The sequence below is a fragment of the Leptopilina boulardi genome, unplaced genomic scaffold (assembly GCF_019393585.1).
Source record: "Leptopilina boulardi isolate dan_hultmark-lab unplaced genomic scaffold, ZJU_Lbou_2.1 LbouV2_165, whole genome shotgun sequence".
Lineage (NCBI taxonomy): Eukaryota > Metazoa > Arthropoda > Insecta > Hymenoptera > Figitidae > Leptopilina > Leptopilina boulardi.
The window spans coordinates 3,346,129-3,367,605 of NW_026137713.1; the positions used below are offsets into that span (position 1 = coordinate 3,346,129).

Sequence of the window (21,477 nt, forward strand, 5' to 3'; positions counted from 1 at the left end):
ACTAAAACTAAACTAACTTTAATCAACTAAATGAAAATAAAAATAAAAATTTGAAGATAAAAATGCAAATTTAATTAAATTAGAATTCGGCTTCATAGATATATTTGGTTAAATAAAAATTAAGTCAAATGAAAAATTAATTAAATAAAAAAAATTAAGTCAAATTAAACGTAGATAAAAAAAAACAGTATTTTTAATTGCGCGGAAAGTAAATTTTTGATTTCACATAAATCAATGTTACTATTACTATATATTGTATATATATATTATCAATTTTTTTTTTCTGCGATAAAATTGTTTTGGCAATTATTTTTTAAACCGTCGTTTTCAGTAACAAACATTTATCGATGTTTGCGAACCGTGCACATGCACCCTTTGGAGAGACTTATAACTGGCAGGGGCTCTATATTTTACGGTAGATCGACCAAGAATGAACTTTATCCCCCTCACACCAATGTATATATAGTCTTATATACTCTTGTGGTATGGAGAAGAGGTTTTCCAAAAATCACTGGCCCTGTACATATATATATACCAAATGCCACAAATCTTTTGTCAAAAATCATAAGTACAAATGGTACATACATATATATATATTTGCTACTTGGTTGTTCATTCTTCCGAAGAGTCATTCATCGAAAAAAAAAATTATTTTGCAAGTAGAATATTTTTATTTTAATATTCAATTTCTTATAACTAAATTTTCATTTTTTTTTCTAAAAAGAAAATGACAATTTTCATATTTCTCTACAGACAGAAATTTTCTTATAAATAATTTTGCCTCTTTTATGATAAAAAAAAAAAAATTGTATAACCAAGTGTTTTCAGGAGAGAAAGCTACGGGAGATACATAAAAAAAAATTTAGACTCTGCAACGCGCGTGACAAAATTTTATCTCAGAAATGATAAACGAGAATATATAAGATAAGGTATATAACCATCTTTCGAGAGAGAATTTTTGTTGTTATCAATTTCAGTTATCTCAGTTAAAAAAAAGGAAAATATTTAAATAAAAAAAAAAAAGAATAAAAAAAACGTGTTAGAAAGTTCCTTTTAGTAATTACTTTGAAAGTTGACAAAGTAGAATATATATATAAATTAACATTAAAATCGTACGTGCTTTAAGTAAACTTTGCGTCACTTATAATATATCACATTATTGGCAATAAAAACGTTACACCCTCTGAACAATAAAATTCCTAATTGCCATGACACGAGTCCAGTCTTTGTCCCTTATATCACCTTAAAAACAACCCCAAGTCACACGTATATTCAATTATTATTATTACCCAAACTAAAGACGTTCGTATAAAATAAGTCCTAATTAACTCATGAATATAATCCAAAAATCATTAACAGAAAATATTCCTACATCAATATACCTATATTCTCGTTGAAATAAATTTTTTTTTTTTGCTAAATTCTATATTAAATAAAAAATTTTGCTAACTGAAACAGTATAACTAAAAAAGTTTAATAAAAATTTTGATTATTTTTTTGTAATACCTCCATTATTATTTTGTTTTCCTTTTCTTTTTTTCTTTTTTTTAATTATGTTTTGATATATTTATATTGACTTGGATGCTGCTTATTAAAGTCTCATAAAAAGATATAATATATCTGAAGACATTTCTACTGAAGGTTTTTCCATTTACAAGGTTATCCTTGGTGTTGATTTACAAAGGCACAAGGAAAAATATTTGCTTCTAAAAGATAAAAAAGTTGAAGTAATAAAAAAATGAGCAAATAAAAGATTAACAGAAATATTGTTAGAAATTTGCTTTTTCACTGTGCGGCGCAAAGGAATTTTTTTTTTGAGCTTTTTCTTTTTTATTACACCATTAGAAAAAAAAAGAAAAAAATTTATTTGATTACACTTTACAAGAATTATTTTTATTTTCGTTTTCATTATATTTAAAAATATAAAATTGAAAAGTCATTTGAAAAAAATATATGATAACACCTGTGCTATACTTATTTATGTGTGTGAAAAGTAAATTGTAAATCAATACTAATTATAATTTATACTTTTAGTAAAAAAAAAAAAAATGTTAACACTAATTTTTCTGTATATCTCTGAAAAAAAAATAAATTCGCATAAGTTTACGAAATTTTTGATATTTTACAAATGGAGTAACATTTAAATGAGGTAATTAATATTTACATTAATATTTTAAATTAATAATTAATATTAAATAGAATAAATTTAAATTAAAAAATAAGAAAAATTGTATAAAAACTTGTAAATGTAAAAATTTGAGGAAATGATTTTATTTACTTTTTTTTTAGTATTAATTGAAAAATATTTATATATATATATTTTTTTTGAAATGTATAATAATTTAAATTTCCCTTTGAAAATATATATATATGTAGAAATAAATTTTCTTTTTATCAAAATTCCATTTTTTATTTTAAACTCTTTTTGATAATCTTTAAAAAAAATTTTTATTCAAACACTATTATTTGTCAACATTTTCATTTATCGAAAATTTATTCAAATATAAATGCCACATAAATGCTAATTTTTCGATAAATGAAATTCTCTAATAATAAATGGAAAATAAATTAAAAAAGAAAAAAAAAAAAGAATAATATCGATTTTCGATTCAATAGAAATTCTGTATATGAATTTCGCAACACTGAAAAGTGAAACTAATTTTCATATATTCATATATGAAATAAATGCAATAGAAAATTCCTTTTTTTTCTTATTTCTCTAAAAAAAAAAAAAAAAATTGAATTAGGAATTAAAATTCGAAAATATTCTTAAGGAAAATATTAACATGACTGTGAAGTGAAATATAAATAAATGCATGAGCGACCTGATCTTGACAATATGGTTTCTGGATGCAGTCTGCGTCTGCTTGTTGGTCTTATTGTTCTCTAATCAAGTACTATTAAAACCCAATTCTCTCCCTTTCTCTCCTTCTCTTTTTCTCTCTTTTTGGCCTCTTTTTTCAAATTGAAAAATATATATTCTTAAATATGTTTTTTTTTTTTTTTATTACTATATGATATATGTGGCTCAAAGTTATAAATATATGCGTAATGAAATATGAAACCTGCACGTGGGAAGAACCTAAATATGATAATAATTTAGTAATGAACATGACGCGTGTCACAGCTGTGTCTATTCGATGTTATATATATATATATATAATAATAATTTTTTGGGTCTTTTCCATCGACCTTCCTTATATTTTTCTCTTGAACTAAATTTACTTAAAATGTATATCAAGACACGTGTCGTGTCACGATATATATTGTCATATTGCTTCCGGTTCTCGTGAATTTTATACATGACAGATCACCGCAAATTAACCTCATAATCGCACAAGAGTACTTAATTTTATCATTGAAAAATGAAAATAAATTTTTTTTTTTTACAGTAGCAAATTAGGAAAATTTTTTTTTTAAGTATTGAGAAATTTTTGTATAAAAGAAAAAATAGAAAATATATATATGTAATTCTACTTAATTCTAATTTAAATAATAAAAATTTAGAATAATAATACTAAATGTTTCAAATATGTTTTCATATAATACACCTGTAGTAAATTTTTTTTTTTTTATTATTACAAAAATTTCACAATTTAGTAAAGTTCCCAAAAAAAGGGAAAAATAATACAGTCGACTTTCAATTTGACAAAAATTTCTATTTGAAAGCAAAATTAAAATAAAAATTCACATTCAGTTATATAACAAAATTCGGTTTTTGGAAAAGAAAATAATTAGGAGGCTAATTAATATATATATAATAATAAAATGCTTGGTCTGTCCTTCTGTATCCTAACTTGAAGTTGGCCTTTTCTGATTACACGTGTTTTTTTTGAATAGTAATCTTATGACATATCAAATTTTGACAATTCTTTTTCTCCTTTTTGCTAAAGTTGTATAATTGTGTTTCCAAATTTCGGAATAAGTTTCTTTAAAATTCCAAATTCGAAAATTCAATTTGTTTCAATTCATTCGTTTACCAACGAAATTTTTTTTAAAGTTGTATATTGATTCAAAAATTGTATACAAATATAAAAAATTTATGATGAGAAAAAAAATGCGCCAGGAAATTTCGTTCAAGATAGTAATTTGAAAAAAATTTATTTTTAAAAATTAATTCTTAAGGTACCAGGGGCCAACGAATACCTATTAAATATAAATTATAAAAATACAGGCCTCGAATCAACTTAAAGACACAAAAAAGTCGTTTTAGTCGATTTATATTCCAGAAAAAAGTGGATTTGTTTTTTATTTTAACAAAAATATTTTACAGATTTTTAAATAAAAAAATTTTTTTTTTAATAATAATCCATTTCGAAGGGTTAAAGTTGAAATTTTTAGAAATAATTAAATTTCAAAAGATATTATTAATTTTCAAACAATTATTAAATTTTACAGAACTAAAAATTATTTATCAAACAATTTTTGGAAAACATTTTTTAAATTTAATTGAATTTTTAGAGATTTAAAATTGAGATTTTTGAAATTAATTGAAACTTTAAGTCTTTTTTAATTAAAATTTTAGATGATTTTACTACAAATTTATTAGAAAATGCGGACAAAATACAATAATTTGAAAATCATTTTTAATTGAAAAATGGTTTCAGATAGTTGAAATTTCAAAGAATGTTATTAAAATAGTTAAAAATAATTGAATCTCCTTAGAGTTATAATATTATAATTTATTATAATATATAATTTGATTTTAAATTTGGAAAATAATTGAATTTCAGTTCATTTTGAATTGAAAATTTTGGGAAATAATTGAATTTTAATTTGAAATTTTGGATAATAATTTAATTTAAGTTCATTTTTGATTGAAAATTTGGATAATTAATTTTGAATAGAAATTTTAGAAAATAATTGAATTTTATTTCATTTTAAATTGAAAACTTGGTAAATAATTAAATTTTAAATTGAAAATTTTTGATAATTATTGGATTTTTAATTGATTTTGAATTAAAATTTCGGGTAATAATTGAATTTTAGTTTATTTTGAATTTAAATTTTTAAAAAATAATTCAATTTTATTGTGATATTTTTTTTTAATTATAAACAATTGTTTAAATTTCATAAAAATTTTAATTGAAAAATAATTTTAATATAATTGAATTTGTGATGTATTTCATTCAAATTATATTAAAAATAATTAATTTAGTGAAAAATCATTTTAGTTCAAAATTGGTTAAATAATTTAATTGAAGAAGATCTGAAGAAGATCTACATTTTATACTAAAAAAATGTATTTTATTTACATTTTTTTTCAAATGTAAAAAAAAGTCGTATTTTTAAAAAAGTCGGAAAAAGTCGTAAAAAGTCGTATAATCCGAGGCCTGTAAAACATATAATTTTTATTATTATCATTTAATATGTAATAATATTCTAATAAATTAAATTATTATTGATAATATTAATCTTTAATTTCTTTATAACAAACAATTAAATACTCAATTTGGCGCGCTTACACGCGTTTAATTTTGCTAGTTATTAATAAAAAGCAAAGAAAATTTAATTTTAATTTAATTTTTGTTAATTGTAAATTCGGTTCGTACGTTTCCTTGGATTTATTTTTCGAAATTGAATATATATGGGACAATGTATCAACTTACATGGATAGAAAAATAAATAAATGGCTAACATACTGTTTGTGGATCGTTACTAATCGAACAAATTCACGATGAACCTCTAATTATTACGTTTTGGACATTGGCGGGGCACTATGTAATTTAAACGATTGGGGAAAAGAGAACATATGGCGGTCATCCGTGATTTTACAGCTATACTTTGTCGCTGCTTAATCTGTTGAACGTGTATATATATATATATATATATATATATGCGAGGGTGAAAAGCGGAATAGGAATCGTTGGGTTTATTGTGTTGGCTTGCAACATGCAATTTACGTACAATAGCAATTGCTGTCGATATATACTTGCCTCACACCCCCTATTGTTAAACTCACAATGTATGTTAACAATACTCTCTAACTCTTTGCTCTGTGCTATATGAATTCAGTCTTGAAATATTTATGCCACCCTCCTGTCCACTTTTCGTCCTCAATTCTGAGGAAAATGACTTTGCTTTACTTTTTATTAATAATTAGCCTCCCTAGTTATTTCCTTTTTCAATAATCGAATTTTGTTATAACTGCGAATGTAAATTTTTAATTTTATTTTTAATTTCAAAATTATTGACTTCGATTAAATAAAAATTATTATTTAACAAAATATTAATGCATTTTGAATTTTCATGGGAATTTTCTAATTTTTTTTATTTCCGGAAATTCCGGTATATATATTTTACAGGTGAATTCGCAAGAAATTTATTATGACTGTGGGAACGAGGTATATACATGAAGAAGAAAACCTAAATCTTAAAAGATAACAGGTACCGGATGTCCAGGATTATGTCTCCCTAAAAATTGGACATGCCAATTTTTGCCGGTTATACGGTTTTAAAATTGAAACTCTCAACATCGTTGCGGTCATTTTTAAAAAAATTTTATTTCATTTTCGAGCTATTTGGGATTGACGACTCTGGAAAATTTGCAGTCAATGGAAGAGATGAGACGTCCCTCGAACAAATTCAAGCGGAACTCTATTCTTATTTATATGTGTATTACGTTCAACTATAGAAGAGATATATAAAAGGCTAGAAAATCGGCGATAAATGACCATCGGTAGCTGCTGAACGGCAAAGAATCGAGAAACCTATCAAAAATTATCTCTGGAACCAAAAAGAAATTCAAAATTAACTATATAGTCTCACTTAACGGGATATTTATCTATATTATATATCTCACACATATGGATAAAAAGAAATTTTATGGGAACAAATTTATGGTAAATGATATTTTTTTTTTTTTTTTTGAAAATAAATTAAAGAATTTTCCATTTTCCTAAAACTATTTCAATATAAAAATATATTGATAAAATCAATTTTTTATAAATAAATAAAAATTTAAAAATTAAAGAAATAATTTTTTTTAATGTTTCTTTTTTGTTTTATGATGTTTCACAAGTTTTGCAAATGGTTCTTGACGTATGTCACGTCTTATAGGATTCAAATTTGGTAAATTTGGAACTGTTGGATTTGGCACTTCAGGTGGCCGTTTATTGGGAGTATTTACTGATCTTGTAGTTTTTCCTTTACGATTTGATGAACATTTTTTACATTTTGGAATTTGTTTCCTTTTCCATGAACGTGTAACAAATCTTTAGATTAAAAAAAAAAAATTTTTAACTCATAGAAACATATATTTATAGAAATATATAAAGTACAAACTTGTATTTATCATTTTTTTTCATTACAATTCCAAAATCTATCCCCCTACGAAGAGCAATGTCAATTTGTTGACGAATTGTTTTTCCCGGTGAGAAATCATATTTTTCTTGTAATAATTTGAGAATTTCTTTTTTAGTCAAACCTTGATTGATATTATGCGATTTTAAGAGACTATAAATAAGAACCGATTTTTGTACCATTTCTTTTTTCACATCACAGATAATAATTTAATTTAAAAATTATTAATTTAGACAAAAAAAAATATTTCTTAAAGTTGGATCATTTTTTTAATTTAGAATATATATTTGTTCACGTCAATCGTAAAAGTTTTTCAACCGGAAGTTAGTCGTAAAAGAAATTAAATTGAAAGTGTTAATGTGAAGCTAGTAGATTATTCAGGACGTGAGAAAGGAAAAAAAATTTTTTTTTTTTTTAAATATAAAAACGAAAATTTTTCTTTGCTGAGAAAAAAAAGGAAATTAACAGTATTTTCAGTTCAAAAGAAATTAAAACAATATTTTCATTTATCCACAATTTAATTCGAATTTTTATAATTAATATTTTTCTTCTAAATTTTATTTGTCTAAATTTTCATTTTGATAAATTTAAACAGAATTTTAATTTGTTATTTTATTCGATTTAAAACTGTAAACATTTTTATTTAACCGAATTTTTTGCAGAGCAAAATATTTGTTTCTATATATATTTAATTAAAATTAATCTAATTAAACCAAATTTATTTCTATTTGGTATAAAAAAAATTAAAATTCGGTCAATGACTAAATCAAAATTCGATTGTTTGATAATAATTATACTAATTCTGTCAATTGAAAATACGGTCAAAGAAAAAAATTTCAAAATGAAGTCGAAATTTTGTCAATTTTTTTGGTTAAATGAAAATTCGTGGTAAAAAAAAAATGGTTAAATAATTAAAATATAAAGAAAGTCGTTTCTTTTAGAAAATAATTCGAAAAATATAGTATTTTTGAAGAAAAAAAGTATATAGGAAAAAGTTGCGTATATAATCCGAGGCCCTGAATATAGAAATCAATAATATTTTTTGAATTGAAGAATATATGTTATATTTTTCTTTTTGTTCGCAATAGAAGACAAAAATCTTCAATAAATCAGGTTTGACCGCACCCGGTACATTCCCGGGATTCAATGCTGCAAGCAGCAAAGACTAGAGCTTGTGTTTGCCAAGAGGGATATGCGAGACGCTAGAGAGCTTAGAAGCAGAGAGTGTGTAGCAGGAGCCAACCCTAGTGTGGGTGACTGCAAAGCCCTGGTTGTTCACAAGGGTTGGAAGCAGAGAGGACTTCTGTCGTCCTATATGTTGTACCAAGAGGTATGAGAGAGAGAGAGGAGGAAAAGGGGGGTTGAATGGCCAACGACTCTGATTTCCGTCGGGAATTTCGCGCGCTATCCTGTCCGGTCATGCGAAGTTGCCTTTAATCATTTGATTGCCGACGCTTTGATTCCTTCCCTGGGAAATTCGATACCAATTGCTAGGACTTTAAGCCCAAGCATCTCCTATCTATATATATATATATATACAAAACCGGAAAAGGGTATCCCTCATTTACAACTGTATGGCTCTCAAAGCACAAACTTTGATTCAGTCACCTTTCTACATAGCACCAAAATTCTAAACACCATAAACTTTATATTAGTTTCACGCCTTAAATTCGTCTATCAAAAATCATGATTTACAATTTTTATCAGGAATATTTGTTTTCATTCAATAAATTGAATTGTCAGTTTAAATTCAGTTAATTGTGAAAAATATTTGTCAAAATTTTTGTTCAATTGCGCAAATTCGGATAAAAGTTATTTAGAAATTAGAAATTAAATGAAAATTCAATCAATTTCGAATTTCTAAATTAATTCGAAGGTCTAAATTATTGAATTTGTCTAAATAAAAACGATATATAGATAATTCCATAAATTCGTTAATTCATTATTTTGTGCGGAAAAAAAAGGTACGCATGATTATATATATGTTCTAAAAATAATTAGTCGCATAATTTACATTTTATTGAATTTTATTTCTCCTAATTAATTTTGAGCCGAATTTTTATTTGTTCGAATTAGTATTTTATACATAATTTTCATCAATCCGATTTTCTATATTGCAGAATTTTTATATAATCGAAAATTCACTTCACAAAATTTTTATTTCTTCGAATTTTTATTTGCTCGAATTTTCATTTAACATAATAGTCATTTTAAAGAATTTTTATTTGATAGTATTTCATAATTAAATAGAATTTTCATTCAGATGAATTTTCATTTGTTCGAATTATTATTTGATATATAATTTCCGTATATAATCGATTTTTCATATACTACAGAATTTTTATATACTTAACCGCGAAAAATCATTTAATAGAATTTCTAATTGATATAAAATTTTCATTTGTCCGAATTTTCAAATGGCCGAACAAACAATCGACAGAAAGATTTCGGCGCGATTTTTAAAATCAACCAATCAAAAATTATCCGCATAAAATTGTGATTGGCTGATGATTTTAAAAATCGCGCCAAAATCTTTCTGTCGATTGTTTGTTCGGCCATTTGAAAATTCGGACAAATGAAAATTTTATATCAATTAGAAATTCTATTAAATGATTTTTTGGTTAAATATAAAAATTCTGTAGTATATGAAAAATCGATTATATGCGGAAATTATATCAAATAATAATTCGAACAAATGAGAATTCTATTCAATTATGAAATTCTACCCAATAAAAATTCTTTAAAATATGCCTATTATGTTAAATGAAAATTCAAGCAAATAAAAATTCGAAGAATTAAAAATTTTGTAAAGTAAGACCGCCAATTTTCGGTTATATAAAAATTCTGCAATATATAAAATCGGATTGATGAAAATTATGCAAAATACTAATTTAAACAAATAAAAATTCGGCTCAAAACTAATTATAGGAGAAATAAAATTCGATAAAATGTAAATTATGACTAATGATTTTTAGAACATATATAATCATGCGTCCTCCAATAAAAATATCAATTGAAATAAAATAAATTGTCTTACGTGTGAGTGAGATATTTTTTTTTTTTTTTTTTTTGGGTAGAAAACAGCCTTTTTTCTTCTTTTTGCTCTTTGGCGCAATTGAGTCAACCACCCGCTCCGATGATGCAGTCGGTCCTCGAAGTCAGGGCAAGTGGATTATTGACGGTACAAAACAATGGCGTATATAGCTTTGTTCTCGCATTTGAGTTCGTTTCGTTTCTCCGCGCTCAGTTGTAATATATGGTGTTCGATTCTCTCTGTGTGAGGACCTGTCCATCCGTCAGTTTTATGTACGAAGTGCTCCCGATAAGCCCCCGTAAAGTACTTCATGAACAACGAGTCAAGTATATATACAGGTCTACAGTACATCTGGTTGCATATATGTTTGAATATTTCCCTGTGTGTGTGTGTGTGTTTATTAAAAATCATGCCAAACAGGATAAAATTCTTTCTTCAAAAAAAAAAAATTCCTTCCTTCTTCAAAAAGTCCCTGAAAAAAATATAATAATAATAATAAAAAAAAAAATTAATCATACATACATAAATATTGGAATGTTTTATTAAAATTTCAAATACATCGAATAACAAAATTTTAATTTTGTAAATAAATATATTCCAATATTTTTACTATTTAAGTTATTGAATAAAAAATTTAAAAAATAAACTAACAAATAGAAAAAATAAGTATAAATTTTATTTTCATTTAACTCCGCGAATTTTCATTTAGTCGAAAATACTATTTTTTGTCATTGAGCAAATTTGATCAAACTAGTATAAATTAGACCATAAATATTTCAAGTGTGGATAGAATTATATGGATAAATGAAAATTCAAACTCAAAATTTGGCTAAATGAAAATTTGACCAGACGCCATTTCAGTTAAATTTATAAATATAAATATATATATTGCGGCTATTCGGCTAAAGAAAAGAAAAGTAAAATTTTAATCATTGAAAAATAATAAAAAAAAAAATTGTGAATAAGAAAAAAATCTCTCAGATCTTGGTATATTTATTTTGAGTAGCCATATTTGAACATTCAATCTGAACCGCGATTTCCTATGTGAGAGTATATATATATATATATGATGGAGACGAGGATGAGCAGCCATTTGGAAAAAGATCTGAAACTTTACTCTCAGAGGGAATGATTCTTACCCTGAGGATTGAAGGATTGGGGGTGATCTTATTGGTCTCTGCACGAATAAGCGTTCGGGGTTCACCCAAGGGAATTTTATCATGAGGGGAAAGGAGAATTTTATTTCCTATACGCCGGTTGATTCTACGATCTTTATATATATATTCACCATATTGCAAAGACTCATATAAAAAAATTTATTTTATTCAAATAATCAGTTAATTGACTATTAATAAAAAAATATTTTTTTGTAACAAATAATTATTTTTGAATCAATTAAATGGTATTTGTTTCAAATACAGAAATTATTGGTAGATTATATTTGATTCAAATAAATTTTTTTTTTCAGTGTACATAATTTTCAATTTTTAAATTCTTTATTTATATTTAATAATTAATTTTCCTATTCAAAAATTTCGATTAACAATAATTATTAATAAACCAAAAATTTTTGTCCAAATTTTTTTGACTTTAATAAAATCAATTTTGTTTACTTCTACAATTTAATTCTCTAATTTTAGCAAAATTTTTTAACCGAATTTTAATTTGTCATCTATATATGAAAATTGTGTGAAATTTAGCTAAATGACGAAATTTAGTAATATATATGTTTTTCGGTTTAAAAAAAAATCTAAATTTTAATTAAAATTGAAAATTCGATTTATTCTTGGAATTTCCTTTTTTGTAATTTAATAATAAATTTTCTTTAATTTAAAAATATTTTTTTTTATATATATATAGAGAGAGAGAAAATAAAAATAAAATGCTGCTGGTTTTCGAGTCAAGCGCGATTAATCGAAAAATCCCGTAACGTTTCTTATATCCATTAAATCATACGGACACGTTCTCGTATATATATATATAGGTACACATATATGTCAGCCAATGAATACCATGATGTTTGCATAGGTCCAGAGGTGCAATAGGCATGATGGCTTCGAAGGGGGTGAGAGGGGGAGGAAGGGGAGAGGAAATATAGGTAGGGGTACATTATGGGGTAGATTTGAAATGTTGACGGTAAAAAGAGAGAGACAGAGAAAGAGATAAAGGTATAGAGACTAAAAGTGAGTTTAGTGCCATTGAGAAAAAAAATAGGGGGGGGGGAGGGGGGAAATGATATAACATACGAGAAAACTAAGAAGCGGCGAGTTAGGCAAAAGAGAAGCCCCCCCTTATGTACACTCAGCTGTCGGCCCTGTTTTTACGGGCATTCTGTTCTTTCTATGCGCCTCCTCTGTATCTTGAAAGCGTGCTGCAATGCAAACGCATATATATATATACACATTTATTTTATATATACATATATTCAATATTTATGGAGTCATGTCATATTTATTAGAATCTCATTTTTATTCACCTTTCATTTATTCTTTATTTTTAACTTGGTTCATTCTTTTTTTTTATTTTTCCTCGAATTTTACACCTTTTTGAATCGAATTTTGATCAAAATAATTATAGAATTTTTTTAAACAAAATTTTCATTTAGCCAATTCAGATTCAAATTGTCCGAATATTCATGGGACTTAATTTACATTTATAGAAATTTGTACAGTGAAAAAAAAAAGTTTATTTGATTCAAATAATATTGTTTATATACTTATGACTATATATTATCAAATAAATATTTACTTTTAAACCAAATATAATTTTTATTTGAATTATAAATAAATTGTATATTTTGAATAAATAATTTTTGTATATTTAAAAGAAATAAAATTTAATTGAATTAAATAATAATTATATTTGCTATAGAAATAAATAATTATTTGATAAAAATAAATATATATATTTATTTGATAATATATATAGTCAAAAAGTAACCGATTATATGAATCAAATAAACTTTTTTTTCCCCAGTGTTATAATATGAATTTTCAATTTTGATTTAATCGCATAATTTTTGCAATTAATCAAATTATTATTTAGCCACAATTTTTTTAAAAAAAAATTTTGTGAAATTTTAATTCAGCTAAATGCAAATTCAGTTAAATTTGATTGGAATTTGTTTTTGGGGATCAATCAAAAAAAATTATATTATACATATAAATTTGATTTAAAGTGGAATTTAAATTAAAATTTTGTATATATGTGAAAAGCAACAAAAATTCTATAGAAGAAAAAAAAATTAATATAAAATTTTTAATTATTTGGTATAAAAAATTTTCTAACGCGCACTTATTGAATTGAAAACAAGACATTTTGCAATTTTCGAACAAAAAAAAAAAAGATAGACGAATCAGGAAATCCTCGATTTGCGAGAAAGAGAAGAAGAGAAAGAGAGAGAGTTTTCTCTCATTCCTCTTTTGGGAACGTTTCGCTCGCTATATATATATATATATATATATAAAAGAGGGTTTCGCTTGGTTTGGAATTGTAGCCGAAGGAAAGTCCCGTGGGATGCGAATGCTCGTCGAAATCGGTATGTTGCTTTGGGAAATATCAAGAGGGATGAAGAAAAAAAAGAAAGTAAGAATGAGATGGTGTACGAAGAGGGAAAACTAAAAGGGAAAGAAGACGGAAGACGAGAAACACGAATTGCGCTTCGTTGAGCGTAAATTCACGATATTGCCTTTTCTATATATATATTAGAAAATCTTCTAAAGAGCTTCTAAAATCTAAAAAAAAAAAAACAAAATTAATGCCAAAATACAAATTTTTTTTTCCTTTTTTTATTCAGCGCAACGATTATCATTAAAATTTCTATATAAATATATTTGACTTTATTTACCTTTCTTTTTACAGTTTAGAAAAAAGAAAAAAAAAGAAATTGTCAGATGAATGGAAAATGAAGAGCCCATTAGAGATAGGAAATTTGATCTGAGGATTTTGGTTGGCTCTTGAAAGCTCCGCCTTTCATGAAATTCGATCGTAACTTAATTCCAAGGGCTTGCCGGCTTAAATAGAGTTTGGAGAGGGGAAAAAAAAAATAAGTATAGAAGGGAATTTTTTAACTTTTCAAAAATATACATTTGTAATTAATTCTAATATTGATACTATGAAAATATTTTTTTTGTAAAAATAATGTAAAATAAAATGAGAAATTCAAAGAAAACTGTTTTTGCAATATTTAATTTTGTTCTAAGCCTTTTTTTTTAATTTAGCCCAATTTTTTTTTTTCTTAATTCACTAAATTTCCATTTAATATATTTTCTATCAAAATTTCAACATTATTTTTGTTGAGAAAAAAAATTCTATTATTTTTATTTTTACATATTGTTTTGTAATTCTTTTTTTGATAAATGAAAATATATTTAATAAACTTAACATCGTTAAAGTCAGTTATTTTTTTAAAATAGAAAAGCAAATAAATAAGAATTAAACTTGTGAGTCAATAAAAAGGAGATATTTGGTGGAAAAATAAAAGCATTACATATATTATTAATCAACACGTATATCGAAAGAGAAATATATATATATACAAATTGCGTGAAATTTATGTTCAGTAGTTCGATTAAACAAACAGTATTTAATCTGAGTATCGGGGATTGCACTATATACGGTATCCCCGTTTTATCTCGTAAAATGAGGATTACATATGGCGAAAGAGCAAAGCGAATCGCGTTTGTGGACACGATTTCAACCCGCCGCCGCCGTCGTCGCGCGAGTATATATATATACACACACAACTGGCAAATGTGTACATTTCTACGGCCTAATTCCAATTGCTTAGGACAAATCATACAGATTAGCTACAAGTTTATATGTATATATAAAGGAGTTGAGTATGTATATACATACATAAATTTATACGCCAATTAAGTATAATGTATTTATTCACCGCGCTTCCGAATAACTTTTTAAATTAGTCGGAGTTTGATTTCTTAATATAATATTAAATATATATATATATATATATATATTTATTCAAAAGACACAAGTGCCAAATAAAATATTTGCCAAAAGTCTTTTTTTAAAAAAAACGAACCCTATGCGAAAAATATTTATTTTTAATTATTGGACTGTATATATAAAGCAAAAAAATTGGATAAATCGAAATTTGTTTTAAAGATGCGAAATGAAAATTTCGATAAATTCAGAAATTTCGAAAATTCGAGGCACATGATTCATGATAAAAATCATTTTAACAATTTTATTAGATATATATAATTTTTTAGACGAATTTTTATTTTTCGAATTAATAATAAATAAAATTTCGGAAAAAACATAAATTATTGAATTCGATTAAAAATTCAATAGTAAATAATTGTATCCCTCTCTCGATATAAAATTGTATTTGGAAAGAATTTGATTTTTATATAATATAATAATATAATGAAATTTAATGTAATTGAATTTTATCGATTCGAATATAATATAGAAGCATATTTTAATTTCTATCTAATATATGCGAGAGACCTGTGAAATTTCTCGCAGGGAATTGTGACGTGAATGTTGAGACCGATCCCTGGGGCCATGTCGAAATTGAAAGAGCGGCCAAATTATCGGGAAAGTGCTGGTGACAGTAGCAAGACGTCGACGCGAAGATATGGTGGCGGCAAGAAGGAGTTCGAAGAGACAAGTCTTGAGAAGTCTGAAGCGAGTTGAACCCCGCAAACTTTCAAGGGGAGTTCGAGGGTGGAGTTTCAGTTCAGTGGCATTAGACTGGCAAATTCTGGATTCGAGTTAGTTCTCTCTCTCTCTCTCTTACTTTGCTTTGCCCCCGCAACTCCTATAAAACGAGCTTTCTCCTGGGCTCCAACACGTTTTAGCAAGATTCACTATCCTTTACTTTCTCTCAACTTTCTTCTCTACCCACACTTTTCCACCCTTCAATTCAAGCTCCTTGAAGCTTCCTTTATATATATATATATATATATATATACGTTCTCTTTCTCCTGCAAGGAACTTGGATTTTACTTCCGAGAGTAATATAACGGAAAAGACGCGGACAGGATGAGGTGGGTAGCGGTGTGCGGGCAGCTAGTTTTATTAATTTCGAAAGTTCTCCCAAACTGATAATTAGATCCCCGCGGAGCTTCTCGGAAACCCGCTTCCCTTAATTTAGAGCACAGAGAAAGAGAGAGAGAGAGAGAGGAGAATGATGATGAAGATCTCAATTTCTTGTATATAGCGACGACGACACGCCTCTTTCTCTCTCTCAATATATAAATTTAATTCCTTTTTTATTGCCCCTTATATATCCTCCATTTATATTTTCTCAAAGACAATTCATATTCAATTGAATTTTCTTTTCATTTAATTTTCAATCTTTTCTAAAAAAAAATTCCAAAAAGCTTTTTGGAATTCTTAAAATTTCCTCAAATTTTTTTTTAAATTCTCCAAATTTATTTCTTTTTTTTTCATCAAAAAAGAATATATTGGAAATTTCTTTATAGAAAGAAATATAATAATACTCACGCATATGATGAAAAAATCCTTTCCTCTAGTATTGACTATTTTTAGAATTTAATATAGTTTGAAAATTTCACTCCAATAAGTCGATATTTTCCAATTTGCGTTTATTTCAAGATTCCTTCGTCCCACTCTCTCTCATTATATATATATAGAATTTGGTGTACAATCCAAAATTTCCTCCATATTTTTGTTTTTCCTAAAAAAAATTTTGTTTTTTTTAAATAATTTATCATATTACATTTATAAAATTATTTTTATAAATTTTCCTATTTAACAAAATTTCCATTTAATACAAATTTTTATTATTTATTTATTATTTTTAATTTAATTTCCTATTATTATTTTATTATTTCAACAAATTTTCATTTAGCACAATTTCTCAATTTATAACAAAAATTTTTTACTTTCTACTTAGAAATTCTGTTAAATATTGTGCTAAATAAAAATTTAATCAAATAAAATTTTTCTTGAATAAAAATTCGATTGAATTAAAAATTTCTTAATATGAAAATTTAGTTATAAATAAAAAATTATATTGATTTAATTAAATTAAAAATTCTTTTATTCATTAAAATAAAAATTTTTAAAAATTGGAATTCGCTGAAAAATCAAACTCTGTTAAATGAAAATTTTTTATTAAATTACAATTCGGATTCCTTACGAAAATTTGGTTCAATATATTTTATACATATATAAGAATTCGGCTAAATGAAAGTTCTTCAAAAAAAAAGTCAGTTAATTATATATAATTCAGTTGGATAAAAATTATGTTAAATGAAAATTTTGCTAAATTAAAATTCGGTGAAATAAAAATTCTTCGTTACGAAAATTTGGTTCAATATATGAATTCTGTTAAATACAAATTTCATTAAACAATAATTCGGTTAATTAAAAATCAATATTACTAAAGTTATAAAATTATTTTCTTTTTTAAAAATATATATTATCATTGAAAAAAAAGAGTAAATTATTTTTAATTTTTTTTTGCTCTTTTTTTTCATTTGTTTTGCAAATTGAAGAGATGATAATATGTCTTTTTATATATATATATATATATATATATATATATATATACAAAATGTCGCGAGATATATAATGTGTCTATGATCGTCGTGAAGCTGAATGAAACAGCACAATATTTGAGTCGACCATACCCTTGCTTGCTTCGCTTCTCCTCCATTGCTAGACAAATATACTCCGAGTCAACATTCACAATACCAAATACAGCCTCACTTCTCTGTCTGATTGTGCAGCTAGGTGAGGATGTACTGTACAAGCTGCATTTACACATTTATTCCTATATATATCTATATATTTCTCGCACATAATCAACAATTTTCATAGCGCGCGCACGTGTTTATAGTTTTCCTGTTATTTAAATTTTTATTATATATATACAAAATGAAATCTCACACTTTCAACGTAGATTTTTTTTTTTTTTTTTTTTAGCTCAAGTTAAAAATATTTTCTACTACTTCCTTAACAAGAAGCGCGAAAAAAAAATACAAAACATGTTTAGATTTTTTTTTTTCGTTAATTTACGAAGAAAAAAAAAATTTTACATAAAAAGAAAACGAGAGAGGAATTAAAAAAAAAAGAAACTAGAAACAGAAATTGAAAGTAACGCCTGGGCTTTTCGTAATTTCGTGAATGAAAAGGGTCCGAGAGAGACGACACTTCTGGTAGCAAAATGACGTTGAGAGTACTCGAATAGCCACGTGGGACGTTCATCTCTTTTCCGTTCGCCATCAAGTTTCGGCTCTCAATATATATATATACATATTCGAATACAACATTGGAGTAATGTTACGTATGTTGATCACAAGAGTACTAGAAATAATTTCATGTCACACCAAGCTGCGGTTTTACATCAAATTCTCAAGGACTTGTGGGTATTGCAACCATATATATAGATATTAATATAATAATATTAAGGAGAGAAAAAAAGAGAAGATACTGAAAATGACACGTGCAATCACTGTATATATTATAAAAATTAAATTATATTTTTTCATGGTGAAATATAGTTTTTAATATTTTTCAATTTTCTTTTCTTAATTTCAAATTTCTCTGAATTTTCATTTATAATCTCAAAAAAATTTTCAATTAAAAGAATTTTCTTCATTTAGAAAAATTTCATACTTATTTAAATTTCCGCATATATTCGAATTTTCTCTTTTTTAAAATTTCATTTTTCCCAATTTTCATTCATTCGAATTTTATCTTTCACAAAATTTCATTTATCCATAATTTTTCGAACATTTCATTATATATTTTTCCTTTTATCCAAATTTTAATCATCAAAATTTTTCAATTAAAAAATGTGTAAATCTAAATTTTTATTCAATTAAAATTTTCACTTTCACAAAAAATTTAATTCATCAGAATTTTTCATTTGTTCGAAAGTTTATTTTTCATATATATATACTCATTAAAAATTTAATTTTATTTCTCCAAAAAAAAAAAAAAAAAAATTATTCGTCACAAATATATTTTAGATGTTAATTGTATGAAAATTTTTATTTTCTAAAAAAAAGAAAAAATTTTCTATTGGAAAAATATTTATCAAACCCAATTGAACCTGGGAAATAAATTTATTATATAAATTTCCACTAAAGCAGAAAATAATTTTCCTAAACACACCCTAAATCTAAATATATACATCAACATTTTCGAAAAACAGGAAAAACTCCTCGCATTTGAGATATATTAAAAGTTATCGTATATATTTGTGAGCGGGGGATCAGAGATTGAAATCGGCATTCAAATCCGAATATAAATTCGTGACAAACCAAGCAATATGTAGCATTTAGCTGGTATTATTTTGAGCCTTTTGCTCTCGTCATTGCAGGTTCGTAAAAGACAGAGAGAGGGTGCAAGTACAATAACCATCGTGCATATTTCCCTATATGGTACGCTTGTATTTAATGCAACCACTCCCTTGTGCCCACACATATATATATATATAGCTAGGGGGTCCCCTAAGCCGTCCTGTCGCTCAAGCTTACCCCTGATTTGCTCGCGTTTACTATATGTATATATACACGACGACATTCCAGTCAGGAACCACATTTTACGCCGCCGGGCAAAAGTGAGATCCAAATGAAATATCATGGGGTATATAAACTCTCCAAAATCTTCTCAATTGTTTTTCGATACACAATCATGATAAAAATTGAATCGCCCCATTTTTGTTTAGGGTCATAGGGTTAAACCGCGTAGCTAATAAATTTATATCTCCCTTCTCTTTGGAAAAAAAAAGTTTATCATTCTTTAGCGGAATAAAAAAAAAAAAATTATTATCCCCAAAAAGGTCATGAAATTTCCATTGTATGGAATTATTATATTATTATATTATTATATATTTACTAAATTCCTTTCAGAATCAAATTTCCATAGTATTTGGAAAGTGCGCATGATTATCTCATAAAAATCATTAGTTAAAATTTTTATTTTAAAGAATTTTATTAGAAATAATTATTTTTTAGACGAATTTTTATTTTTCGAATTAAAATTTGTACAGAATTTCTTTTTAAATAAATATTTACTCAACAAGAATTTTTATTAGAATTTTCAAAACGCCGAATTTTTAATTCGCGGAATAAACAATCGACATAGAAAAATTTTGCCGCGATATTTAAAATCCACCAATCAAAAGTTGTCGAAAAAAAAAATCGTGATTGGTGGGATTTTAAAAATTGCGGCGAAAATCGATTGTTTTTTTTCCGCAATTTGTAATTTCGGACAAATAAAAATTCATCGTTTTAAGAATTCTATAAAATCAAAATTATGCACCTAAAAATTTCTGTTAATTAAAAATTCTTTGAAAAAAGTAATTCCGACAAATGTTAATTCAAAAACTGAAAATTCGTGTAAAAAATTTAAAAAAATTTGAAAATTCTCACTAATAATTTTTTATGAAATAATCATTGCATACCTTTGAAAAATTTTAAAAAGCAGTTTTATTATAAATACCAAAATTTTTTATTTAAATCTTCTATTTTCTATATATAATTCTTCTCAAAATTACTATATTTAGCTAAATTTTTTGTGTAAAAGAATTTTTAAATAGAATTTTTGAATTTTTGCAAAATGGAAAAAAAAGAAAAAAATTCGTACAAATGAAAATTCGGGCAAATTGAAATTTGGCGAATTGGAAATTTAATTTGTCCAAAATTTCAAGTAGACGAAAAAACAATTGACAGAAAAAAGATTACGGCGGAATTTTTTCAAAAATTTTTACCAATTAGAAATTATCAAGAAAATCGTGATTGGTCAATTTTTCAAAAATTATACCGAAATTTTTCTGTCGATTGTTTCTTTTATCCATTTATAATAATTTTGGGCAAATGAAAATTTGGAGTTTAGAAAAAATTCCATTATTAAAAAATTCGTACAAATTGAAATTCGGCGAATTAGAATTTTAATTTGTTCAAAATTACAAATGGCAGAACAAACAATCGACAGAAAATTTTTTTGCGCAAATTTTTCAGAAATTGACCAATCACGATTTAATTGATAATTTTTAATTGGTCAATTTTCAAAAAATTGCCCCGAAATCTTTATGTCAATTAATTGTTCGTCCATTTATAATTTCGGGCAAATGAAAATTCGTACAAATAAAAATTCGTACAAATAAAAATTCGGGCAAATTGAAATTTGGTGAA

The 21,477-nt window shown here is 25.4% G+C and overlaps 1 protein-coding gene and 1 long non-coding RNA gene across 2 annotated transcripts in view; both read right to left on the reverse strand.

The window, feature by feature from the left end:
* LOC127277122 (uncharacterized) overlaps nucleotides 1-21,477 on the reverse strand; it is a 79,051-nt gene that overhangs the window by 35,820 nt on the left and 21,754 nt on the right. The window contains exons 5-6 of the long non-coding RNA XR_007842323.1: nucleotides 16,814-17,006; nucleotides 10,340-10,808 (exon numbers count right to left, since the gene is read on the reverse strand). This is a non-coding gene — a long non-coding RNA (uncharacterized LOC127277122). The remainder of the gene's footprint in view (nucleotides 1-10,339; nucleotides 10,809-16,813; nucleotides 17,007-21,477) is intronic.
* On the reverse strand, nucleotides 6,968-7,631 carry LOC127277121 (uncharacterized). Its single transcript, XM_051297959.1, has 2 exons — nucleotides 7,285-7,631; nucleotides 6,968-7,214 (listed from the first exon to the last, which is right to left on the reverse strand). Exons 1-2 carry the CDS (start codon nucleotides 7,482-7,484, stop codon nucleotides 6,986-6,988), a joined length of 429 nt encoding a protein of 142 aa, XP_051153916.1. The 5' UTR covers nucleotides 7,485-7,631; the 3' UTR covers nucleotides 6,968-6,985.